General features: G+C 41.2%; 1 protein-coding gene across 1 annotated transcript in view; it reads left to right on the forward strand.

Moving 5' to 3' along the window:
• The first annotated feature begins 10,041 nt into the window (after positions 1–10,041).
• CACHD1 (cache domain containing 1) overlaps positions 10,042–27,953 on the forward strand; it is a 211,225-nt gene continuing 193,313 nt past the window's right edge. The window contains 1 exon segment of the mRNA XM_079136579.1: positions 10,042–10,923. Coding sequence (XP_078992705.1) covers positions 10,678–10,923 — 246 coding nt within the window. The 5' untranslated portion in view covers positions 10,042–10,677.

Consider the following 27,953-nt stretch of genomic DNA (forward strand, 5'->3'; position numbering starts at 1 on the left):
TAAATCTTACTGTGGCTCCTTCCTCCTCTCACTCTGTGCTTCCCCACCATGAACTGACCTGTTTTCCTCTGCTATGTTTTTCCACCTCACCTTGGGTCCAGAGCAACGGAGTCAGCCATCTATGGACTGACACCTCTGAAACTGTGCGCACCAAGTAAACTTTCCCTCCTCTAAGTTGTTCTTGCTGGTTGTTCTGGTCACTGCAAGAAAAAAGTTAATTAAAATAGAAATTGGTACTAAGAGTGTAGTCATTGCTGTGACTAACCTGACTGGTTCAAAAGCCTTTGGAAATGGTTTGTGAAAAGGATTTTGAAAAGTTTGGAAATGCAGGCTGGAAAATCTTTAGAATGTTGTAAGTAGAGTTTAGTGGGGAATGCTGGTGGGAGTTCAGAAGACCAGAATGCCAACAGCAATGAAGACTGTACTCATAAGCTTTCAGAGGGAATGGAGAACTCTATTGGAAATTGAACTAGAGACACTCATAGCAATGACTTGTCTATTTTTCTCCCCATGTCTAGAGATTTTTTTGTGTGAGGCTGAAAAGCAATGGACTAATTAATCTGGTGGAGGAAATTTCAAGGCAGCTTAACATTCAGTCAGTGACATATATATTGTTGGCAATTTTGGGCCAGACTTACTGTGAAAATCAGGAGCAGAAAACAGAGTTAAGTATGTTAAAACTTATAGTTTTGCCAGAAGAATACTTGCAAAATTGGGGCCTAGAAAGTTGTGCTTGTTGAAGAGATTATATTCCCTACAGATATGCTAAGTACTTTGCACAGGAGCAAATAGGAAAGATGCTTCAAGAAAATCTCAGGGGCTGGGGAGATAGCTCAGCTGGTAGAGTGCTTGGCTCGCAAGCACAAGGCCCTGAGTTCGATTCTCAGTACCGCAAAAAAAAAAAAAAAAAAAAAAAGAAAATCTCTGGAGTTTGCAAGACTACACCCATTTGCAAGACCCATGCTCAGGGGTCTCGAAGAGACCCTTGAGAAGAGCTCATGGGGTGTCCTGCTCACATTTGGGGTCCTAGGAAGGTTTTTTACCTTGCTGAAACACACAAGCACTCAGAGGCTGTTGCAACCATGGTATCAGGGGGCCCAGTTAATGCATAAGCTGGTGGCAGACCTTGACATCATCCAGGTAATGCTGGTTCTGCAGGAATACAGGCTTGAGTTAGAGTGTCATGAAGGTTTCCACCAGGATTTCAAAGGAAGGCCTGGGAGGCCAGGCAAAGTGTAGAAGGGTCAGAGTCCTTGTAGACTGCCCTGAGAAGATGATAAGTGAACCTGTGAAGGTATAACTGAAGCTAGAAGGGAAGCCCCAGGAATTAAGAGATGCCAATAATGTGTGTTGTCTGCTGAGGAAAGCTGCTGGCTGTGGGAAAAAAAAAGAGTCCATGTGTACTGCAATCAGAAAGGCCGAACAGGTGGGGCTTCCCAAGCTCTTTGGAGATTGCATCTCCCTGCCATGTGCCTGTGCATACATGGAGCCACTGGGCCTGTTTGCCTGGCTGGGATTTAGTTTTGCTGTGTCCTCATTCCTTCTTTCTATGCCCCCATTTCTCCCTTTGGAACTGGAATATTTGCCTGTGCTTTTGTATATTGGATATATGTAACTTGCTTTTGAATTTTACTAGGTCTCACAGCCAAGAGTTTGCCTTGAGTCTCAGAGAAGACTTTAAACTTGGAATTTGGGACAATGCTGGAACTGTTGAGACCATGGGACTCTTGGAGTTGGGCTAAATACATTATGCATTGTGAGATGGACATGAGCTTTTGGGGGCCAGGGGTTTAATATTCTGGTTTGAATATGAGGCTCCCCCAAAAGTTCCTATTAATGTAGAAATATTAAGAGGTAAAATGATTGAATTATAAGAGCTGTTACTGGGGCTGGGGATATAACTCAGTTGGTAGGGTGCTTGCCTCACAAGCATAAGGCCCAGAAGAACCAAAAAAAAAAGATCGGTTACCTAAGCAGCCTGTCTTAGTTTCTTAGTTTGAATGGATTCACTGGGTGGTAACTATGAGGTGTGGCTAAATAGAGGAGGTGGAGTTACTGGACATGTGCATTGGAAGGGTGCATCTTCCCTATGGCCCTCTTCCCCCATCTGCCTCTCTCTACTTCCTGAACCCACTATGAGATGAACAGCTTTCCTCCACTGGGCCCTTGCTCCATGACATATTTCATTTTGGGCCCAGAGAATTGGAATTGGTCATCTATGGACTGACACCTCTGAAATTATGAGTCCCAAATAAACTTTTTCTCCTTTGAGTTGTTCTTGTTGGATGTTTTGGTGACAGTGATGAAAAAGCTAACCAGAACACCAGCTTAATCTCCAAAAATAAGATCCTTATGTGGTGAGAAAAAGCAGTTCCAAGCAAATGAACCAACTAGACAAAGACAGGGAAGTATAGAACCAAGGCACTAGAGTCAGAGATTTGAGTAGCTTATTTCAACTGATGTACAGGATATAGGTGCATGCTGGCAAGAGGGTGGTTGGGGAAATAGAGACATGTCAGATCCAAGTTGTGCAAGTCTTTGTGTTCCTCAAATTTTCCATTTCATCCTGAAGATAATGTGGGATCACTGATAAATAATGGAGAATGAAATTATTTAATCAGGTTCAAAAAAGAGGACTAAAACAATGACTTTAATTTCAACCTTGACACCCTCAGGTTGAACTCTCAATTCCCTCTCTCATGGGATGGTCAGGCGGCAAGTAGGTCTGCTCAGTCTGTGCTGTGAGTTAAGGAGAAGGATGCCTAGTGCCAGAGAGTGAAAAATCCAAATGTACGTGAAGGGAATCCTGAACGAGTGGGTCCAGCATGGCTTATCAAACCCAGGGGTGCTGGAGGTGGGAATCTGGAGTCAAGTGGACTTAAGTGGACCTGGGAAAACTGAAGTGATGAATGGCAGTTGAAACATGAGTTCCTCCAGACTTGTTTGGAAGATTCCCTAGGGTATTAATACAGTGCTAGCAAGGGCTTGCTTGGGCACTTGAGGTTTCTTGAGCCCTGCGGCTGTAGATGAAGGTACAGTGCTCAGTACATACATTCACTGCAGTAGGGATTCTAGAATTCTCCAAAATTGTGGAACAAATGAGCACTGATCTGAAAGTGTGCACCATAGTGTCTGCCTTTTGTAAAATTCCTCACTGGGTATTACCTGTTCTTGCAGCTGCTGATTCAGAATCTGTCCTTACCACCAAGCAGAAAGATGCTAAGAGTATGCCTTGCTCTCTAGTATGTGAAGTGCCTGGCGTGAGCCAGTGATAAGGAATTTTTAAATCTGAATCTGGTTTGCCCCATTTACCATGAAATTACTCATATAATAATTCAAATTCAAGTTGGCCAGATGACATTGATAAAATATAACATTTATACCGTCAGTGTTTCTGATCCTTCAGGTTGTTTTGTGGTTAAGTTCCTCTATTTTGGCTTTCAGATATGTGTTCATGGCCCCACTTTCCTGAATATTAGTTTCCTCCTTCATGAAATGGATTTGATCACAATACCAGCCTCTTGGCACACAGCATCATAATTTAGAGAGATGACCTGGATTTAAATGATACCATTAATGTTACTTCTGAAACTTTGAGCAAAATTTAGTCTTGCCTCAGTCAGTCTCAGTTTCCTAGTTGGTTAAATGGGAATAACTACATCTACAAAACAGGTTATTTGGGAGGATAAAATAAAGTAATGCACTTAAAACACTTGGCATTGTGCTGAAATCTAGTGAGAGCTCAATAAATGTTAGCTATTGTTATTGTGACTCACAGAGTTATAGGGATTAAATGCAATCACTCCATTTAAAACACAGCATCTTGTGTAGAACTTAGTAGCAACTCAAAAACTTAGCCATTAATATTAATTCCATATACAGTCATCATTTCACTATGCAACTAGTGCCTGTGCAGTTCATTTGCTTTGTTCCATCTATCCTATTGCAGCCCTGATAAAGGGTTTGAATTTTTCATTGCTGCTTCAAATTTTTCATTGCTGGTTCACTTTGTGTATTTCTGAGTCTTGTCTCCCTACCCAGTGGAAATACTCAGAGAAAGTAGTGCAGTCCCTTAAATATAGCAGATGATCACACCACAATTGCTTTGCTTTGATTTACTGATTTTTCTACTACTCTGAAACTTCCTTTTAGAAACATTTTAAACTTTGGTAGGATGAAAAGAACTATACTGCTTATGAAAAGAAATTATCATGACTTTAATATTAAGAAATGAGTAACTGATTGTCAATTCTTGCTCTGTGTTTCTTTGTTTTTTTTTTTTTTTTTTTTTTTTTTTCAGTACTGGGGATTGAGCTCAGGGGTACTTAACTACTGTGCCACATTTCCAGACCTTTTTATTTTTTATTTTGAGACAGTCTCACTAAATTGCTCAGGGCCTTGCTAAGTTCTCAAAGCCTAACTAAGTTGCTGAAACTGGCTTTGAACTTGCCTCAGCCTTTAAGCAGCTGGGATTACAGGTGTGTGCTATTGTACCTGGCCTTGCTCTTTGCTTTCTAGGACTACCTAAAGTTATGATTAACTTATTACTATTATGTTTATTATAAAATCCTGAGGAATCTGGCTGAAGCTCTTGGTGTGTTTTTATTTATTTTTGTTTTGTTTTAAATAAAAACCTGTATGACACTTTTCCTTCAGAAATTTCAATGGCCTCTTCACAAATATTTAGGTACTTTTCATTGTTTAGTCACTGAATCTGTGGGTCAGGATCTCTGCCTTAAAACCATCTTCCACAAATTAAAATGTAATCTTTCTAAATGTCGCTCCCCCACTTAAAACACTTTCTGCCACCCCATCCCTGGCAGGAGGAAGCCCAAGTCCCTTGGCCAAAAATCAAGCCTTTGTCTTTACCAACAGCCTCATTTGCTGCCTCTCCCCTCTGATGTTATAGAAATCCCAAATTTCTTGTTTTCTTTTTTGCTTGTATTGGTCTTTGTACCTTTTTGGAGTTATTTTCTCTTCTCTAGGGATGCTTCCCCCCTCACACACACTCATACCTACTTATCCTTGTTGACACTCCTCAGCTACCATGTCTGCTAGGGAGCCTTCTGTGATCTTCCTACTCAGTTACATTAAGTGCCTCCCTCCTACCTTTCCATAAAAACAGGTGCCTAACCGCCTATCTAGACCTTTCCATATTATTTTATTAATTCAGCAAGTATTTCTTGAGCATTTGCTATGTGTCAGGCACTATTTTAGACACTAAGGACATGTTGGCAAAGCACACAAAAGCCATTGCCTTCATAGAACTTAAATAAGTAGAATAAGTAAAAAAATCTATATTAATTTAGAATGAAACCACATAAGTGAAATAGAAAGATGGGGTGGAGGGAGTTCCTGGAGCAAGGATAATAGGGGTCACAATTCTAAATGGAGTGGCCAGGGATGATTTCCTCTCACATCTGAGCACAGACTAGGTGATGTAAGAAAACAATTTTCCAGTTTTTTTTTGTTTTTGTTTTTTTTTTTTTTTTTTTTGTTTGTTTGTTTTACTTTCTGCTTGCCTAGTGAGCAAGGTAATAACTGCCCTTTTGTTCTGGAGTATATTTTTTAAAGTGTTTTCTTAGTGAACAGTCTTGCCAGATAGAGATAGTGTCTCTCTTTGAAGCAAAGGGGAAATTTGCTTTTTGTCCAGTACATTAAAGATATCTCCTTCTAGGGCAACGGGCACTTTTGTTTACCTTTCATTATAGAAGATTCAGGTTATCTAAGCTTTGGGTTCCTCTTCTTCAGTGCTGCCTGATACACATAAGCGTCACCTGGCTCTCTTCACATTGCCTGTGGGAATCAGGTCTTGGAGCTTAGGCATGAATGCTGATACTCTGGATACCACTATTGCTGTGAGCAATAAAGTCCTTTGTCTTTTACATGAGAGTCTCATGTCTTCTGACAGCATCGAAGAGGCTATAGTGGACTGAATTGTTGACTTGCAAAGAGACTAAAAATGTCCCAAGTCCTTCATGGTTCTTGACAATGAAATGCAGATATTTGGAGGAAGAATATTCAAGACACAGGGAACAACAAGTATTAAAAAGGCCCTGAGGCACTTGCTGTAAGTAATATTATCTCTTAAAATTCTCTGTCTTTTCTGGACTGTGGTACACACCTGTAATCCCAGGTACTTGGGAGGATTGAGACAGGAGGATCTCATGTTTGAGGTCAGCCTGGACAACTTAGTGAGAACCTGTCTCAAAATGAAGAATAAAAAAGGGTTGGGGATGTAGCTAAATGGTAAGGTGCCCCTGAGTTCAATTCCAAGTACGGGGCGGGGAGGGGGGGAATCTATCTTCCCTAGTAACTGTAGAGTTCTTGAGGACACGCAATTGTAAATTCATCTTTGTACCACTAGCATCCAGCAAAATCATTGGTACATAGCAAATGCTCAAAAAATGCTATTGAAATACACAGGGAAAAATTGTGATGCTTTGGATATAAGGGTGTTTCTTATGCAGGGATCCATGGGCACCAATTATTCTGATTGCCTTTCCTTTTGTCTTAAAGAGGTACACAATAAAAATGACAAAAGAACTGAGTTTTCTATCACAGGTTTGTATCCCAGCTCTGCTGCTTAGTAGCCTATACACCTGGTCAAGTTCCAGAGTCTGTTTCCCTGTGAATAGAATCAGAAAAATCTTGTCTTCTCTGTTTTGATGCTTAAATGCTAGGATACAAGAAGTATACTAAGGGCTCAGGAATGAAATGTTGCCTTCCCTATAGTAATACCCAACCCATGGTAATGTCTCGGAAATTTATATCTACTACTGTTATTCTATCTTTACTGGTCCCTGAATGGAAAGGAAATGGGAAATCTGATGATTTGCAACATCTGCAGGAGAAATATGAAAAACAGGGAGGATCTGTTATAGGATTCAATTTAGATTATTAGTCATTTCCATTTATTTAACAATAAACCACACTTGCTGCGATTCATAGTCTCATAGAAGTTAATGACCCTAGAAGTTAATGACCCTGTGCTGATCTCTGCTCTGCATTACTGTTTCTACTTTCCTGAGCTCCCTCAAGTTCCTCACCAGTATAGTTTGAAGCCACTTGTTTTGGATGGAAGGCCTGACAGCAGTACAGGGCTGAACATTTATTGCTAACTTGGGCCTTATTTTCACCTCAGAGTATACAAAGGGGAAATGTGGTGGTTTGGAGACTCCATACCACATTTTTGGAAATCTAATCAAGAGTTCCTCAACAGAGTGTGACACAGATTTTTTTCTGTGGTGAACATCTCAGCCAATCATTACCAGAAACTGGCCTGTCACTGAAGGGGCTTTCCACCTCCTAAATGTAGTAGAACAGCCAGTTTAATGAGGACTCTTGGTTCATTCTTTGTTAGCAGTCAAGAAAAAAACTGTCAGTGCATTTTTTGCACAGTATTAGTGATCATGGCTTTTACCAATTTTTTTTTTCCCCAATTTTTGGTTCATCATTTCTTGGGTTTCTACTCAAAGTGTGGAATTGTGCTAGACTCTTTGCCAGTGACCAAGGTAGACACAGTCACTGAGAGTTGATTCTGCTGTAGATGGTGATAGACCACACCTGAGAAACATTAAGATGGGAAAACATTTGCAGATGGACGACTACGGGGCTGCGTGTTAAGTGTGGAGCTTCTGGAAAGGAAGCAGATAGTGAATTGTTGTTCAGTTCAGTTATGACCAAGGGCCACACGTGCACTCTGGGGAAAAGGTAAGGCCATCAGACAAGTTTCATGTTGGCCTATGGTTGTGGCGCATTTACCAGTTTTTTCATCATTTCATTGTTCAAATAGCTACGCAACTAATAGTGTCCTCTTGATATAGAATAATTGATCTTTAGTTAAGTTATGACAAAAAGGGGAAAAGATTCTATTAGTTGAACACGTGGATTGGATTTGGAATGGGAATGTTCTGAAATGAGTTAGTTTGGTCTTGGTCATAGTCTCTGTGATGGGTCACAGGTCCTGTGTGCTCCATTCTCTCTTCCCTCTGATTGCCTTTCTTAGCTCATTCATGATTTTTGTGCCATCATATGGTCATATGTCCTACGCATTATGTTAAGGGCTTTATGAGCCTTTTCACAAAAACTCTGGCTGGTATAGTTTACATTGTGCAGATGCAGAAACTGAGATATAAAAGGTGTCTTGGTAACAATCAGAAGAATGGGTATGGTTGAGAGATTTCCAAAAGAACCTTGGAATGCTTGTTTAGCATATGCAAAGCCCTGGGTTCAATCCCCAGGAGTACCACAGGGTGGGATGGGGGGCAGTAAAAATTCAAAAAGAAGAACCTTAGAGTGAAAAAATAAAAACTGATAAAGGATTAGAATCTTAAGAAGTGCCAATACACCAAAGAGGAGCAATGGAAGAGAAGTTATTGAGAAGGAGTTTCAAAAGGAAAGTTTAGAAATTTGTGACAACTTGGTGATGATAACCTTGAAAAATCCAACCAAAAAATTAATAATGTTAACTGTCATTATATTTGTTCTTTTCTCTTCCACTTACTACATGGACTAATGTGTTTCGTCCCATTAATTAACTATCATGGGCAAAGGTATAACAATAGAAAACAGTTTAGGATTATCTCCAACAAATATCAGTTCAACAATGGGGATAGAAAACACACAAGTGGGTTTTTATTCCATTATTTTTTTGTTTGTTTGTTTTGGTGCTGGGGATCGAACCCAGGGCCTTATGCTTACGAGGCAAGCACTCTACCAACTGAGCTATCTCCCCAGCCCTTTATTCCATTATTAATTCAATTTTTCCACAAACCTACTATGTGTTCATGTGGATCCGGTGGAGGTGAAGGGATTGGCCCTGCACTCAACAAGTTCACTCCAGTTCTACTAAATAAAACAAGCATTGCAGATACTAAATGAGGGTCTGCCAAGATTCTGATGTGCCTGTTACATGGGGGTATAGAGTGGAGAATGTCACAAAATGAAAACATATACAAATGTAACTCACAATACTGATTGGGGAATTCAGAAGAGAGAAATGATCATGAAGAGGTAAGCTGGACCAGGGAAAGCTTATAAGACAAGGTATAAAATGATCAAAAAATTAAGACAGAAGATTTCACTGTAAAGTGAAAGGAGCACTAAATCCAGGTTCTAGTCTTGCTACCACCTCTGGTAGGTAGCCCTAGGCAAACCCTTTCATCTTCCTGTTCATGCCTGTTTTCTAGAAACTCACTAACCCCAAATTCACAGTCCATGGAAAGGAGAATGTCTGTTTTGGACAAACAGGTGATTTCTGAGAGAGCCTGAACCAGGAATCAGGAGCAAACAGGAAGGTTAACCCTGCCTGCCCAGGCTTGGGAGAACAGATGTGTGTTATGATGAGATCTGGTTCAGTTTTGTTTTTGCTTTTGCTCTTGGTGGAATCACATGGTTCATTTTCCAAGAGAGACAGAACTGTCGAGTTTAAGAGCAAGAGCCTTGGAATAAGACTTGTGCTTAAATTCTGGATCTGTCTTTCATCCCCTGGGTGACCTTCAGTAGTTTATTCCACCTTCTTAAGCTTTAGTCTTTGCTACCTAAAATTTTAGGATAAAGATACGTACTTCTAGGGATGTCGTGAGGATTAAAGGATAATACATACAGACCCTAGAGCACAGTGTGGGGCACACGGTAGCTCGTTACAAAAAGAAGTCTGTTGGTTCCATGAGGGCGAGCTATTGTTATTAATAAGCTCGAAGAAAGGGAGTGAACGTTCAAATGGCAGTCACCTCCTCCCCAAATCTCTGCCAAGCAAAAGCCAGCGTCCTAGAACTTAAAGGGATTTTTGACGGGTGGAACCTGGCATGGGTGGGACCCCGGAATCTCTCGCATGGGCGGAGGCGGTTACAGCTGGTGCAGGGAGGTGTCTCTGTGTCCTGCCACGAGAAGGTCCAGTGGTCCCCTTCCCGCGGCTAGGCTGGTACCTGAGAAGAGGCTGCTGTAGGGCCCCCAGAGTCTCGGGGGCCGGTCCTGAGGCAGGAGCCAGGGAAAAAAAAAAAAAAAAAAAAAAGAGGAGGGGCGACGGAGGGACTTTCCCCGCCTCTCCCTCGTTCCATAAATCACCGCAGCCTCTGCAGCGGCGGAGCCGGGAAGTGCACGGAGCCGGAGCGCAGCGTGGTGGCACCAGACACCTCCCTTTCCCCCACCTCTTTCTCTTTCTTTCAGTTGTGTGTTTTTTAAGCCTCCCTTCTCCCTCCTCGTTCTGTGGCTGCCCCAAGCGCGCAGCCGGTCGCCGCTCCTCCTCCTGGTGCGACCGCCCGCCCTTACTGCCGCGGCTACGGCCTCGCAGCGCCGGGACTCAGGGGAAGAGAAAGCTGCGCGGCTGGAGGCTGCGCCTGTAGCCCCGCACCCGGCCTTGGGCGCCGCGCGTCTCCGAGACGCCCGCCGCGCCGCGGAGCCTTGCGGGTGCCCGGCTCCCTGAGTGCGCTCCGGCGGCTGCTTTCTCTCCCGCCCGCCGCCGCAGGCTGGCGATGGTGGCCGCCCGCGCTCCCGCGCTGTAGCCGGGCGCCGCCTAAGTTTGGGAGCCGCCGCCACCGCGGCGCAGAGAGGAGAGTGCAGAAGAGGAAGAAAGTTTTGTGGGGTGCGGCGAGCGGGCCCTGGGCGCACCTCCGGCGGCTTCCTTCCCGCTTCCCCGCGCTTGGAGCCGGTCGGCGGGGAGTGGCCCGAGGCAGCATGGCCCGCGAACCGGAGGAAGAGGAGACGGCAGGGACTGCCGCCCTGGCCCTCCGCGGTCCGGGCTCGCCTGTTTGGGCCGGAGCCGGGGCGCCCCGGCCGCCGCTCTGGCTGCTCTGCCTGTTCTCGTGCTGGCTTCTGGGCTCTGTGGCGGACGCCGACTTCTCCATCCTGGACGAAGCTCAAGTACTGGCGAGCCAGATGCGGAGGCTAGCGGCCGAAGAATTGGGGGTCGTCACCATGCAGGTAAGTGACCCCCGCTTCGTGCACCGGAACTTGCCAGGTATTCTGCCTTTCCCCTTTGCCCAGAGCCGACCCCCCTTTTACGTATACAGAGCTCCCTGTCCTGCCGGGCGACTCTGTCCTCTGCACAGATCCCAGACTACAAACAGCCCCTCTTGCATGCACTCATCTACCCCACTTTCTCCTTTGCAGAACCCCCTGCCCTCTACATGGAACCCACTTTCCTTGCACCGCACCCCTTTTCTGAGCACCAACTCATTTTTGTCGGCCTGAATTCTCCGGTTTCCTCGCACCTCTTTCCCTGAGCTATACACATTTCCTCAGCAGGCGTGTTTTCACTGCCACCCCTGCAAACTCCCCTGCTTTCTTTGTGTCCCCATCCCGGGGCAGTCGACCCCTCCTGGCTTGGGCGATTTTCGAGGTCCCCACCCCTTTCACCACCTCGTAATGCCCTCTGGACCGTGGCTCACGGATGGGCGCAGAAAGGGAGGGTACCAGAGCTTACCCCGCTGCTCCTGGGCCACCCTCAGTCACAGAGGAGAGCTGCCCCGGAGCAGCCTCCGCGCCCCCTTTCCCCTCCCCGAAGCTTTGGGGGAGGGGCTGGCCTAATAGATTCCCGGCTCTGGTCCCGGTGGGGGGACTCTTTTTGTTGCTTTCCGCTTTTGCTGCTGTATGATTTTTGTTTTGTGTGCCTTTGGAGAGGAGATGAACACGGGAGCAAAGTGAATAGGATTCCCATTTCTCCAGATTGTTTACCGTGTCAGTCCTCCCCGGGGGGGGGGGGGGGGCTTACAGAAAAAAATCGCCCGCGGCTAATAAGGAATCCTGATGATGTTACTAAAATAACCCAGAGTAGTAAAAATTGCTCAACAGTAACCACCTGGAGATTCTATCTCGCCGTTATTTTAATCTTCTTGGCCCAGAAGGCCCGATTCATTAGGAAAGGTTGAGATGACATTCCGAGTCTGAAACCTTTGGTATAACATTCTTACTACAGTAACACCGTTCTCCTATACTGTACATTCTAACAACAATAATGGTCTTCGAAAGAGCGAAGTTTCCAGGAATGTGTTCTTGGAATAGGTTTCTGATTTCCATCCTGCTGTGACTATTCCATCTCCCAGGGGCTAGGTGTTTGGAATTACTTTGGGATTCAGGTTTCTGACATCTACATATATATATATATATATATATATATATATATTTTTTTTTTTTTTTTTTAACCCCTACCCCCATCCCAGGCTCCTCCCAAGGGGATACAGTTTTCCTAAAACAAGTTACACAGACCTTCCCCACTGTAGCAATGATGACTGGATTTTTTTTTTTTTTTTTTTTTTTTTTTTTTTTTTTTTTTAAAGAGGGGAGGTTGGGGAGTGGATATTTTGCTTGAAAGGTAATTTTACATTTATTTGCAGACAGCGGGCCTTGAAGTGCAATAGAGTCGGATTTTCTTCATTTACATAATAATAGGTACACTTTTAAGAGACATCATTAAACTGCCCTTTTCTATGCATATCTTTCAGCCTCTAGTTCATTTATATATATTTTTCCATATGCATTTTCTAAGTTCTTTGGAGTGAAGAGACTTTTGGGAAGAGATGGAAAACTAGGGTTTTCTTTCCACTAATGTTTCATTCAGAACACAAACAATTGTATTTTTTGCACAGAGCCACCTTTTTTTTAACAAAAGAAATTTAATATACCACAGTTTTCAACTTTGCTTTTGGAATTAGGTGGCATTTGCCCCTTTCATCTCATCACTGGGGCTGTTCAAGGGACTTTAGGGGGTTCCCCCTTTCTCCTGTAGTCTAAGGACTTGCTTTTGCTAAGATTCTGACAGCCGTTTTACTGTTTCTCACCCTGTCCTTGACAAAAGGTGAAATTGGATCCCAACACATTGTCATTCAGGTAGGGATCCAAAGCAAATGTAGTTTTAAAAGGCTTCCCGGTTGAAAAGGAGACACTTTAGGAAAAAAGCTCTAAACCATGGGGGGTCTGTGCCCAAATGGCCCTTTATCTCCTCCCAACTGGCCTCTCTCTAACACCTTTGCAACCTCATTGTGGAAACCGACCTCCTGTGGACAGGGTTTTGTCTGGCAAAATGTGAAGTGGCTTCTCTCTTTTTTTGAAAGAAGATGCACATACTGTATTTAAATTCCTCTTCTTGAGCTGTACATTGATCTGCCACTTGCATTTCTCTGGGAAAATTGGAGGAAGAGACTCTTTTTAATTTAGTTAGACTGCCAGCTTTAGGGGGAAGTACTTGTAAAATGAAGTATGATGCCATTTGGATTTCTAGCTTTCAGAACAAAAATTGTGAACCTCACATTCTTGTCTGCAAACCTTTGGGACTTGTTCAGCAGATCTGAAATTAATGTGGGGTTAGTTGCCTAAAGTGTAGATTATGTAGCCCTCCCTTTTGGAATGTTGGCTTTTGCAGATATAAAATTGATCAGTGGTTCAGAGGTAGATCACCCCATTAAATGAACTGGGTCAGACTTCCATACAAAGATGATTGGGACAGGAGCTTACATCTCTTTGCAGGGGGAAAAAAAAAAAAAAAAAAAAAAAAAAAAAAAAAAAGCCTTTTTCTGTTAAGGGATCAGTTCTTCATTTGACCTTGGCATTTTAGTGTAGTATGACCTTTCAGGTCAGCATCTCATTCTATGAGAAAATTTCTGTTGTCCAGTTTATTTGTAAAAAGCAAAATTTTAGACTTTTAAATAGCTTGCACTGCTGACATTCTCCAAAGACATTTTTTTGTTTGGCTCTACCAACAAGTTAACATCCCCAGCCCTTTGTATTTTTTATTTTGAGACAGGATCTCACTAAGTCGCCCAGGGTGATCCCTCAAACTTGTGATCTTCTTCCTTCAGCCTCCTGAGTAACAGTGATTACTGCCATGTGCCACCATGCCCAGCTTCCAAAGACAATTTTTAATTTTGAAAAATTGCAAAGTAGTCCTCCAACAAGGCCTATCTGTAGCAGTTAAAATTGTAGCATATCCTGCTCACAGGAGGTTGTGAGGGGTCATTTTAACAAAGCAAAAATGAAGCTGTCTTTTAGCACCATGCTTTCCCATGATGTGGTTTTTGTTCTGGCTGATAGAGAAGACAGTTTGAAAAGAGGTCTATCTTAAAATTTTCTTGGAAAAGTTTTCTAGTGAAGGCTACCTAATCATTTTTTTTTTTAATTTTTTCTTTTTAATAATGGGCAAAAAATTTTTTTTTAAATCTTAAAAATGATTTGCACCAACCAATTTTGCCAGTGCCCTGGGAAAGCTGCCACTGAATGCCTCCCCCTGGCAGCAGACATCATACATCATGGGTAAAAGTCAAAAACCTAATCATTATCTCCTCAGGGGTCTGGTGGAGTGAAGCCATCAACACTGTAGTCTGGGGAGCACAGAGTGTGACCAGGGTGACTTGTTTCTGCCTATTCATTCATGCAACATGTTTTTATCAAGCAGCATCTCCATGCAGTAGAAAGAAACCCCACATCAGGTGTTTGGAAGCCTGGGTTCCAGTGTTGCCATTTGCAAGTTGAGTGATTTCATTTGAAAAATTGGGGATGGCAACTCTTCCTAGAGATTTGCTTTGTGGATTTAATGGAAGTAGAGCATGTGAAGGCAACTGTTAGGTTAAGCTGTGGCTGATGGATGTGGTTGTTCTTAAATGGAGAAATAACAACTGAAAGCTTACCAAGCAGTATGCTAGTAGTTCAGGGGGTTTACAAGGAAGTGTTACAACACAATTCTTTAAGAGTTTGTCTTCTGGAAGAGGAGATAAGGTTGAACAGGTAAAACAGTGAAGCAACAATGCCTACTTGTTAGAAGGCATATCTGCCTTGGGAGTCATTTCACCAGGCACTTATAAGGCCCATTTAACATTATATGACAATACAGGCTTCCTCACAGCAAGAGCCTGGCAGATGGCCAGTGTGCCCGCCTTAGTGTTAGCTCTAACGCACTCTACTGGGCTGGGCACACTCAGTATGAACTTGGCAGACATACCAGCAGGTTGATCAGACAGACAGCTGCTGTATGGGGCCTGGAAGGGGAAGGGGGAGGAGAAGCACGAACTGGAACTTCATCTCAAGTTGAAGAAAGAGCAGCAGCCAGGACACAGTGACTTCAGGAACTAAGAGATCATCTGGGCAGACATGCCCATTGAAAATAGAAAGCGATTTTGTAAATAGTGACCATGGCTGAAAGTGAAAAAGCAAGTCCCCAGTGCATGCATTAAACAGTGATGCAACAGAGAAACTCACTGTTCACTTTTGCATATGTCCAACAAACTTTTGGGGGGGGCTGCTACTCTGAAGGATTTTGAATTAGACCATACTAGTGTTAAAAAGCAACCAAGATCTGGTGCATATCCTTTATCTCTCAACTAATGATGAGAATAGACACAAGAGTCATTTTGATACGGGGTTTAGCAGGGGACATAGAGGCAGTAGACAGAAGCAGGTTAGTGCAGTGGTAGGAAAGGAACAGGACATTATATGACCACAGAGGAACTTTGCTTAAGCCCCTCTGATGGTCAAGGAAGTCAACTACTTTGCCCTTGGTCCTTTTAGTAAAATGTCCACATGCAAAGGGTAGTCCTGAAAGCAGTGGCTGCAACCTTAGAAGTGAAGGGTAACCACATCAGCAGTCATTACACATTTTTAATTCCTTTTGGTGGCATGGACAAGGTAGCCGGTATATATTGAACTCAACAGAAGAGTGGCTTTGATTCATTTTATTTATTTATTTATTTTTCAGTCATTTACCTGACCTTTCTGTGGTTATTGGACGTGAATATATTGGTGATTCTAGTATAGCTGCAAGCTGAGTTGTCATTGTATTTAGATGAGGTATGCATTGTCCCCTGTCTCATGTGTACCATATCAGGAATGGTGTGGTTTTGAATGAATTCAGTGTGTGCTGTGCAATATAGAATATTTTAGGGGATAAAAATCACCTCTATCTGCAAATAATTCTATGATTCTCTGTACAATATAAGTCTTAGTGGAAAATCTAACATATTGCTTTCTTCTGAAATTGAATATTTGGAGCAGGAGAAAACTGAAACTGATCATTAATAGATTACTCTGAGTTGAACTTTGTAAAAATAAGCCCCCTGTAGAAAACATGTTGAATGACTTATGATAGACTGTTCCTGTTGTGCTTAATCTTGCTTTGACTTCCTCCTCACTATTGCCTGCATTAGCTGGCTTGATTCCTTGTGCTTATTATGTCTTTCCTGCCAATAGTACTTCAGTCTTGGAAAGTCTTGGGGAAGGAGATGGTTTCACACTTTATAACATGCTGGTGTTATTTTTGGTTGCTGCTTGCGGAGGTGATTCCTTGAGCTTAAGTGGATGAGTAGGCAGGAACCTTTCAAAACTGGAATTTGGGTATTAGGTGGACTGAAATTTATTTTGGATCTTCTTGGACCTGGCTTAAGAACTTATTGAAATTCAAAATATGAAGAAAAATAGGGGCACAAATTTTGACTTGACTGGTTATTAATTGTGTAACTTCTGGCATATTATTAAATCCCTCTGAACCTCAGTGTCTTGGTTCTTCATATAGTTCAAGGGGAATTTTCTTTCTTTCTTTTTTTTTGGGGGGGGGGGGGGTTGGACCTAGGGCTTGCTACCTCTGAGCAACATCTCCAGCCCTTTTTGTGATAGGGTCTCTCTAAGCTGCTCATTCTAGTCTTAAATCTGTGAACCCCCTGCCTGAGACTCCCTATAGCTGGGATTACAGGTGTGCACCACTGTGCTCAGCAAGGGAGAAATACATTTTAAAAGACAACTTTGTCTATAGCACAAGGTCTAACATGAGAGGAGTCAGTAAATAGAAATATAAATATGAGAGAAGTCTGTTTAGTCTCAGGGCACAGAACCTGGAATGCAACAAACATATCTCCTGAGCTTAAGGGAAATCTAATCTTTAGGAACTGCATATTTCAGTGTGTTCAGTCCCCTGCCCCAGTGTTTCTAGGGGGCAGTGCACACACTTCAGACATATGGTGCCAAACCATCCTTTGAGGTTTCTGAAGAAAATATTAAACTTGCTATTTATAGTTATTTATTAACTTTTAACCTTTTTACAGAGACTTTTAAAAATATGGAAAGGTAAAGAAAATAGTGTAAGATAGTGCATCTCTCTCTAACCCAGTTAAAACAGTTATCAGCTTGTGGTCAACCTCATTTTTTGTTGTTGTTTTCTCTACCTCTGCCTCCACCTACTTTTCCCCTTCCCCCAGATTATTTTGAAGCATGATTCAGATATCAAAATTTCATCTCCAACTTTTCATCCCCGGACCTTTTTATTTTTTTTTTATTTTGAGACAGTCTCAGTATGCTGCTGAAATTGACCTTAAATTTGCAATTCTCCTACCTCAGCTTCCTGATTGCTGGGATTATAGGCATGTACTGCCATGCCCAGCTCATTTATGTCATTTTTAAATTGCATTCTTATTTCTATATTTTAAATGTTTTATAATATAAATAGTATTTGGTTTACTTGATAAAGTATGTATCATTTGTATAAAGTATGTATTCATTTGGTTCAATTGATAAAGTATGTATCAATTATATAAACACACACACACATTTGGGATGGTATATCCTTAAAATTTTCTATGGTGCAAGGCCTGAACAAAACCATTGTGATCCCTAGGTCTTTATAAATAGCTAGTGCCTTTATTTTGTGTGTGTGTGGGGGGAATGGGGGAATGAACCCAATGCCTACCACTGAGCTACATAGAGCTCCATCTCTTGAATGGCTAGTACCTTGCTCAGCAACTTCCCCACTCTTCCAGAAGCAATACCAGGCTTCTCTAGAAGCTCCTCTGGGTTTCTCCCTGTTGGGATCTTCTGGCCCTCATTTTCATGTCATAAGGCTGTGCAGTTCCTTGTTTTCTGATGGCTGGCATTTAGTCTGGATATGTGGATGCATCATGAACCACATCTGTGCTTGCTCCTCCTGTTCCATTTCCTTCCAGAAGAGGCAGGGTAAGGAAAGAACAAGGCAAGATAAGCTGTAAGTGGAAAACAGGGGAGGACTGAAAGGGAAGCGCTGACCTGTACAATGTTTGTCTTCTGACCTGGCTGTCAGCAGATGTTTCCTGGGGGCCTCACTACAGAATCAGGCCAGAAGATTGTAGGAGTAGCAGGGGACATCCTGTGCCTCCCCTGAGAGTACCTGTCTTCATCAGGGAGGCTAAACCAACTTGGATGGTTCAAGACAGTGTATAGAAAGAAATGCCAAACAATGGGAGCCGGAGTATTCCCAGGACTGCTAAAACTAATGTTTACAGAGGTCAGTTAGACAAAATGAATGAAGCAGGTGTAGGTCAGAAGAGAGGGCTGTTAAATATTGTCAGCCAGAGGGCACATGTCAGGGCTGCAGAAGAACAGGTGCTACTCAGCCTGGTGGCAGTTCTGGGGCCAGTATTATTACATCTCTCTATTTTTCAGGAGAAGCAGAATATCTGGTTTTTATATGAAGTCTCTTGATTCTTAAAATATTGGCAAGTAATTCAGATTTAGGAGGGGGGAACCCTACAATACTGTTTGGTCCAAACCAAACATGTCTGTGTGCTGGATTAGGGCAGAGGCCACCAGTTTTCAGTGTCTGGGTTAGAATTACTCAGTGGGTTCTGGAAAGTAAAACTGGTGCTTATGCACAGGTCGGGGGGGAAAGCATTTCTAAGAAATATAAAGGGGAACTTTGTGATGAACAGTTCTAAAATGAACCACCTTGAGAGATGAGCTACTTGTCATTATAATTACTTCAAATATTTGTTGGATGTTTATTTTGTGCCAGGTACTATGTTAGACCCGTGATATCCATCAATTAATTTCCAATGTAATATGATTATGAGATAGGAGTTTTTGGATGCTTGGAAAAGTATGTCAGGGATGTTAACTTAACCTGGACTGTGGAGGGATTCTGGAAAAGCCTTCCTGAGAAAGTGGATAGAAAGTGTTTGGTCAGAATGGAGTTCCCAGGAGTCTCCTTGTGGAGGGAAAGCATAGCACCTTTGAGGAATGGGAAAATGGCATTAAGGTTTGGGGTTTAGAGAACTGAGGGTAGGAGGGCATGAGAAGAGGTTAGAGAAATAGATAGAAGCTAACCAGTGGGATTCCTGGAGTCCTCATACCAGTCAAGACTTGCTTTATGACAGGTTTTAGAATACCCAATTCCCTCTGGCTTGGACAAGAAAGGCAGCTACTGCCCTGTGAAAATCTAGCGTCTGTTGAATGGGCAGGCTAGATGGGCGGGCTAGATGAGACCTCAAGGATGTTGGTAGTACACCATTTCTCTCTCTTTATATGCCACCTTTTAAAATAGGCTCTCACCTATTCAATATGGTGAAAACCATGTTTCACATGACTGGCAGTAGCTTACCAGGTAGTTGGGAACTATTTGCTTCTTGGGCCCGATCTCTTTGTATTTAGAAGTGGTGTGCTGGGAAAGGAAACAAGAATCTGGAGAAAGCTTAGAACCCAGGAAACACAGCAGAAATGGTTTAGAATGGAAACACTGTTAGCAATCGTCAGTTGTTAGCGCCTGCTACTTTTTCTGGGTTCCACCTCCCTGAGTCCAGTTCAAGGAGGATGCCCAAAGATAGGTTTTCTGATCACCTACCTGCTGAGATGGATCTCTAGTCTTTGTGCCAATCCAGGCTAAGCAGCCCTGCCCTTGACCAGCCTTTTCTCCTTGAACTGTCAGATCACTAGGTACCATAAAAGCTGGAAAGGACCACCCCCATTTTACAGTTGATCCATTGTATGGAAACTGAGGCCTGATGGGAAAGTGCTTCTCTGGAGATCATACCAGTAGTTACGTGATGGGTTTGGACTCAAGGTGTGACTTAGGACTTTTAGGTCTTTTTTTTTTTTTTTTTTTTTTTTTTTTAGTTGTAGTTTTTGAGTTTTTTCATGATGTTATACTGTGGGAACCTCATTTTCCCATTCCTTAGGTTGAGAAAGGGAACTTCTTAGTACACATTCTTATTTGTGCATGTATGTAGTACTGGAAATGAAACCCAGGGTCTCCTGCATGCTAGGCAAGTGCTGTACCAATGACCTATACTCAGTTCCCACATTCTTCTTTTGAAAAGAGAGTGAGTTTAGGTATTTTATGGTTGAGAATTTAAAGCTGATCATTTGACATCTGACTAGATTTTTTTTTTCAAGTTTTAACTTAAGTACCTAAAATTCATTGAGCCACTGAAGAAAGTTAAAACTTCTGAGACTTGTAGAATGTTGTTGAGACTTTTTAAAAGAGCACATTTAATTGACTAATAATTATTTATCACTGTGAACCTGTACTGTCAAACTAAAAAAAAAAAAAAAAAGTTTTTATTACAAAGGTAAAGCATTAAAAAAAAAAAAAAAAGCTTTGGGGGAAGAACAACTTTGGTTGTTTATGTAAAATCCACAAAAGGAAATCCCACCTGTAATTTTCAGTAAAGTTCTATTTTGAAATTGTACTCCATGACTTAACATCTTTCCCTAATTATTAAGAGTATGAAGTCTCTCTTTCTCTCTCTCTCCTCTAATTGCAATGATATTATTACTTTGGAGGAGTTGTTTATTTGATTTAATGATAAAACAATAAATGTGATCTGAGTACTTCTTTACCTTGCCTTCTTTTTGTCTGAGGTCTAAGATAGTTTTCCTCTACTTAATATTCACATAGTCAACTGAGTTAATTACTGTTTGAAAAGTTCCAACAACTAAATACCAGAGTGGATCAACTGAAAAATAGCTTATGGTCCATATTTCCTTGGAAATACTTCATTGTAATTGCAGTGTAGAAGTCAGTAAATTCTTATCTTGTGCACGATAATGTCTTGGTTCTCTTCCAACTGAAACAAAGTCCAAGACGGCATACTTTCTTGCTTGAGTCTCCTTGGATTTTTTTTTTTATTTTATTTTTTGCATGAAGTATTTAAAAAAATACTTCGAGGCCCTGGTGGAAGGGCAGTAAAAATGGGCAAGCCGGTGAGAATGAATCTGAATTTTTAATTAGGCTTTGAGTTGTTGCTTCAAAGTGTGGAGACATCATTAGTGATGTAAGTCTTGTTGCATTAGCAGAGACTGACATTTTACTTCAAACGCCGGGAGTGCAGCTGTCCTGTGCAGATAAAAGTTGCCAAGTGTGGAATAGCAAGGTGGATTGGTAGATAATTAACTGTCCCGCATTACTGCAGTGTGGAGGAAGCCTGCCAGTCATGGGCAGGAAGGAGGAATTATTAGCAGGAGAAAATCCAAGTGTGTCATAAAGCAATTTGGAATCACTTCAGCTGTGGCAGAGCTGATAAGGCTTATGTTAAGGGAACAACATAAACTGAGTCTCATATATGATGGCCAACTTTGCTTGCTTGCTTTCTTTAAAAATCTTCATTCAAAGGAGAGATGGCCAGAAATTAGTGATCCATGAATACCCCAATTCATCAGTCCACCCCAACTTCATTTATAAAAATAATCAGCTTAAAAGAGTCTTCATATTTCCATATTATTGAAAATAAAATGAGAATTCTATATAGGAAAGAAAATCACAGAGAAGCCATAAAGGCTTGGCAATTACTGTGCTGTATATAACCATGAAAAATATGGTTGAAATATATCACTTCTCTGATACAAATGTAAAGTATTTATAAGTGGTTTGAGGATTTTTTTTTTTTTTTGTCCACGTTAGTGACAGAGTAAGAATGTGTATTTAAATATTTAAAAAATTCTTCTGTGTTAATCAACTCATCTCTGAGAAATAGAAAGACCTATTGGAATTCTAGTCCATCTTCATGAGACCTTTGTGTCTGTTTGAGTTGGTCCCCATGAGGCCTCCTTTGTCTTTATATCATCCACTTTATTACCGTTTCTATAGCCGGTGCCTCCTCCAGCAGCCCAGGGACAGTGGTATTGATGGGGTTAGGTGCCTTGTCTTCTCTGAATGAGATGTCCTCGACCACTCTAGAAGAGGACCATTGTGTGCTTTTTGCTGCTTGTTCTGTTCCCTCCTTGGGGAAATATTAGTCACAGAGTTGTTGCTATCTTGGATGGTTTTGGTGGAAAACCTGGAAAATGGGTTTTTTGTTTGGCAATATTGCCATTTGATCCAGAGTTGACTTCACTAATGATTCTGTGAAAGGGAGAATTGTGCTTTTAGTAGCCTTGGGAAGGACAATTCTGTGTGCTGATTGGTTGTTATAAGTGTTTTAAATCTGAGATCTCTGGAGATAGTGTAAAGTTATCAGAAAAGAGATCTAGAAATTTATTTTTTATTTGCATGTGTGTATATTCAGATAATAAGGATGGGAGAGTCACAAAAAGGAAAGCACATAGCGATGAGGGTTGTTAGAGTTTGAGCTCCTGCAGGAAAGAGCCCAGACATTGTATAGCCTTGGTGTGGTTAGCACTGTCTGTGACATGCTGGGAGTACTCAAAGTTGGGACCACAAGAACTGCCCAGCCATTTTAAAATGGTAGACTTTGTAACTTTGTAAGTTATTATAGCAAAAATGACTTTGTAACTTCTCTTAGCAAAAAAAAAAAAAAAAAAGACTTTGTAACTTTGTAAATTACCTTTTGCTACTATTTAGCAAATTACTTTTACTACTATTTAATGTGTCAATTTCATTACTTTCCCCCAGACTTATTGTGAAATGTCCATGACCCTTTACTTGCTACTAAAGATTTAAAATGTTTTGGATAAATAAAATCACCTAAAGCAATATGTAACACTAGGATTCCAAGTAGTTATTAACTGGATCTGATATCTAATTTATTTGTGCTAGAGAAAGTGGGCTACATTTAGAAATGTAAAGAATATTTTTAAAAATGCAAGTGTATTTAAAAATTATGTATATGTAGATCTACTCTGACATAGGGGTTAAAATTTATAAGTTAACTCATTTAACAAATATTGAGCACATACTATGGGTCAGATACTATGCTTGGTCTTGAGTTTGAGAAAGAGACAATTCCTTCTCTTATAGAATATTTAGACTGCTGGTGGAAATAGACATTAAATGAATAATCATAAATAAATATAAATAATAAATTTTGAATAGTGTTGTGAAATACAGGACTTTTAGAAAGACTGTAGGGGAATCATTTAAAAATTTAAGTTGGGGGCTGAAGGTATAGCCCAGTACTCAAACTTGCCTAGAATGTGTGAGAACCTGGGTTTGATCTCCAGCACCTCAAAAAGATGAAAATAAAAATATAAATTAGTTTATGTATGTCATTGCTATGCTTAAAACTCTCTAAAGATTTCCATTTGCCTGGGAATAAAATCCCAAATTCTAGTGGCCTCCATAAGGGGATGGGATCTGGCCCTTGCTACCTTTGTGATTTCATCTACTTCTTCCATTCCCTGTGCACTATTCTTTGAACACTCTCAGTATGCCCTGCCCCAGAACTTTTGAACTTGCTGTTTCCTAGGCTGGAGGAGCAAGAAAGCTTCCCTCTTTAAAACCGCTCTCTCTTGCCTTCCCTCCTTCTGCCTCCTCCCCCAGTTCAAGTGATTGTCACTCTCCCAACCGTCACAGGTGAGCCTGGCATCATTCACTATGGTGCTCCTGTAGAATAGTGCTTGGCTCCTAGAGTCACTCAATAAGTGCTTACTGGATTTGGGTGGGTCAATGGGACTAGCTGGGTTGTGTAGGAAGGAATCTGAAGAAGTGATGGAGAGGAGGAGCCACTCAGAGAGGGATAAGCAGCTAGCATTCCAACAGGGGAGAACCTTCTAGATTTGAATGGGAGGACCTTGGGGTACTCAAGAACTGAAAGAAAGCCACTTGCTGACAGCACATCGCAGAAGGGTGTCCTCAAGTGACAGCTTGGATTCTTCTTCCCCATCAGCACTAGTCGAGTTTCCCCTGGGTCTAAAGAGGTCTAGAAGCTAGGAAATCTGTGGCAGGCCATTTGTTTCTTTTCCAGTTGAAACAAACCAATCTTTCTAGCTTCATTAAAATGTTAAGTGGAGAAGAATATAAGTGTAGCTGAATTGTTCTTAACATATTCTTAAAAAATATTCATGCTTCCCACATTTACTCTTGATGAAGTAAATGTCTAGGGTCAATTGCACACATGAAGTCCTACACTAAGCATTCAGGTGTTCTCCTCTCCCAGTCTATCACCTTTATTTATTTTTAAATTTGCATATAATGAATGTACTCCCTTCTTACAGGAAAAAGCAGTGATCCCTGTATCATCCAGTAGAGTAAGAGGAATGATTTTCATTGCTCTGACACCTCTCTCTCTCTCTCTCTCTCTCTCTCTCTCTCTCTCTCTCTCTCTCTCTCTCTCTCTCTCTCTCTCTTTCTCCTCTCTCTCTTTTTCTTTCTCTCTTTTGGTGGCACTGGTGATTGAACCAGGGCATTCTATCACTGAACCATATCCCCAGCCCTTTATTTTTATTTTTTTTTATTTAGACGCAGGTTCTTGCTGAGTTGCTTAAGGTCTCACTAAGATGCTGAGGCTGGCTGCCTCAGCCTCCCAAGCTACTGGGGTTACAGGCATGTGTTACCACACCTGGCTGGGCTCCTCTCTCTTAAATAAACAAACAAACAAACAAATAGTGGGCCGGGAGTGTGTCTCAATGATAGAGCCCTTGCCTAGTATGCTCTCAGACCCTGGGTGTCCCCATCCTTCATGTACATGTATGCATACACGCACACACACAACTAATTGATTACAGACAGTCCCCAACTTAGAATTTTTGACTTATGACTTTTTACTTTAGGACGGTGCAGAAGGGATATGCATTCAGTAGAAACCATACTTCTTCTATTGTATTTCCCTCTTTTTCTGGAGTTAGCAGTAGGCCATAGGATACTCTTAATGATTCTGGGAGCTACAGTAAGCCACAAATCCTAGCCAGACATGTGATCTATCACAAAGGCAATCAGCCAATAGTGCACAGTGCAGTGTGTTGCCAGCAGTTTTTTTGGGTGTTGTGTTTTATGTTTTCACATCCCATCATGTCTGCAAAATACCCAATACTTTGTTATAAAACAGGCTTTGTGTTAGATGGTTTTGCCTAAGTGTAGGCTGAGTGTTTTGAATATGTTTTGAGCAGGCCAAGATAAGTTATGATATTTGGTAAGTTGGTGTGTTAAATCTATTTTTGACATATTTCAATTTGTGATGGCTTTATCAGGATGTAACCCCTTTATAAGTTGAGGAGTGCCTGTATTTTCTGAGTACCAGCCATACCTAATCTCAAGGGAGTCCTGAGACATAGGACATATGTGATGGTATCAACAATGAGTATGTGGGATAGCTTAATCCATTGGGTTAGTAGAAGGATCCAAATCAATAAGTGTAAAAGGCAATTTCAATACTTAACATGATAGGATATAATTTTAACAAATTGTGAAGTGATTATGGTTTGGAATTACCCGTTTAAATTTTCTAAATATTACAGATGCAACTTAACAATATAACATGTTTTATAGATAATAATTTGGGTTTTGTAAATTTCACTTTTTTTGTTATTTTGTTTTCTACCAATCTCTCTCCATCCCTCATTATTTGTTTGACTGTGTCTATGATGATATTTAGAGAAGTTACAAACAGATTTGCTCTTATAGGGTGTAAATTTTAAATAACTTGCTGGTGTTCACTTAGTTATTGAAACTAAATAATAGTTAATTTATTTTCAAAGAAACAAATACAAATTTTATTGAGTTTTAACAAATGATTTTTAAGAGTTTTACAAAACAACTCGCATCTGTTTTGTACATTTATATTTTGGTCATTTATTTAGAATTCATTGTATAGAAGGTTCTTATTATGACATAGTAAAATATTATCAAGAAAGTAAAGTGTGAGGACTTTCCTTTTTGAATTAATTCTCCTTAAAATCCATCTTCTATTTGATGTGATTCAAGAGTTATTATAGGACTTGTATGTAACTTGGTGAGTTTCTTGTTGAATTTTCATTTAATGTTTTGGTTATAGATTATTATTTTTTTCTTTTCCATACTAGAGACTGAACCAGGAGAGCACTCTCTCTTCCTCTCTCTTTCTCTCTCTCCCCCCCCCCCCCCCCCTTCTCTCTCTGTTATATTCCCAGCACTTTTTACTTTTACTTTTTATTTTGAGACAGGGTTTTGCTAAATTGCCCAGACTGGCCTGAAAATTGCCATCCTCTTGCCTCAGCCTCCCCAGTTGCTGAGATTATAGGTGTGCACCAGCTTGCCTGGATAATCATAAATTATTGAAGTAAAAGTATTGTGTTGCTGTTTCCCAAAATACCGGATATTGAATGAAAAAGTAAGAAGTCTGCTAACCTTAACTCTGTTGTTTCTCTATAATTCTTTCAGTTCACTTGCAAAGTTATTAAAATCTACCATGTAGAATGGTGTATTCAGTAAACTTAGGTACATCCTTGGTATCTATGAGGGATTGTTCCAGGACTCCCCACAAATACCAAAACCCAAGGATGTTCAAGTCCTGTGTATAAAATGGCATAGTATTTGCAGTGAACTATTTGAATCCTCCTATATATTTTAAATAATTTCTAAATTACTTATAATACCCAATATAGTATAAATAGTTGTTATGTATTTTTTAGGGAATAATATTCAGTATGGACACAAATTTTTTTCAAATATTTTCTCTCACTTGGTTGAGTCCATTTATGTGAAAACTGCAGATACAGACAGGGGCCTGTATCTTCATGTCATTAGAATTTGACCTTTAAACATTGGTTCTGTTCTTACAGATAGACAGACATTGGACTGTTCTTACATTTATTATCAAATTTATAGAATGCCTTTTTCCTCAAAAGCATTCCCATCATGATATAATACCATTAGAGACTTGGAGGGCTAGGGATGCAGTGGCAGAGCACTGGCCTAGCTAGTGCAAGGCCCTGGGTTCCATCCCCAGCACCACCAAAAAAAAAAAAAAAAAAAAAGGTATTTTGTGGGGCATTTACAAATGATTTCCACACTTCAACAAATTAACCAGGAAAATTAAGTAAATAATGAAGTAAGCAATGCCTCATTTAACACACATTAATGTATATTACCAGCCAAGCACTCTTGGAGATGCTGAAGATAGCCACTCAAATACAGCCCTGATTTTCTGGAGTGAACATTCTGCTGGGAGACTAGTTGGCAAGCAGGCTGGGAATAGTAGGGGACGGGGGTCCGTTCAGAGAAATGATTTGTAAGCTGTGCTCACGACCTTTGCTTCGTGGATATCGATAGGTCATGTGCCCTGGAGGACCATTTCTGAGGGATTAACTTTCTTCGGGCTAGTCTGTCCCGAGCAGTATTTCTTATTTATGGCATTTTCAGATGACTCACAAGTGGCCTGTAAACAATTACCATGTTTCACTCTTCCTCTGTGTGTTTCCTGTAAACTCTCAACTTAGTTTTTTCTTTCTTTTATAGCTCAGCTGCCAGTTGCCCTGAGACTTTCTCCATTCCACAGTCCCCCAGGACTACCCTTGCAGGAATGCCTACCTTCTGGAAGGCTCTGTGGATCTCCTTTTGAAGGAGGCATGAGTCCTTCAAACTAACAACCATTTTTAAGCAATACGAGGCTTTCCCTTGAAGGAAGCAAGGGACAGGAATGGTTCTAGCAAGTCCCAGTTTGCAAACCCAATGGCTTCCAAAGCTCATTTCAAAGTCTGTTGCTAGGAACAATATTCACTCAGAGAGGTTATAAAAGCAGACCCAGTTCTCAGGCCAATTCACAAAAGCCTCTTGAGAGAAATGGATTTTACTCTAAGCTCTCCACTGTCCTTATGAACCTCAAGTTCCTCACAGTATAAATTGGGGATGTGCCTGTGGTGGTTGTAGGGTTAAATGAATAGGTTTGTGAGATTATCTAGCACAATAACTGATGCCAGAAATCTCCAGAAGGTTTAGTTTTTTTCTTTATGTGCAGGCAGATATTACTGGTTCTTCAGAATTAAATGCTACACTCCTCACTTCTGGATTTTGATCAGTTGGTAGGATCCAAGGTTCCTGAGGCTAAAAAATGGGTAGGATGACTCTCCAATGTCAT

Source organism: Sciurus vulgaris, assembly GCF_902686455.1.
Source record: "Sciurus vulgaris genome assembly, chromosome: 1".
Taxonomy (NCBI): Eukaryota; Metazoa; Chordata; class Mammalia; order Rodentia; family Sciuridae; genus Sciurus; species Sciurus vulgaris.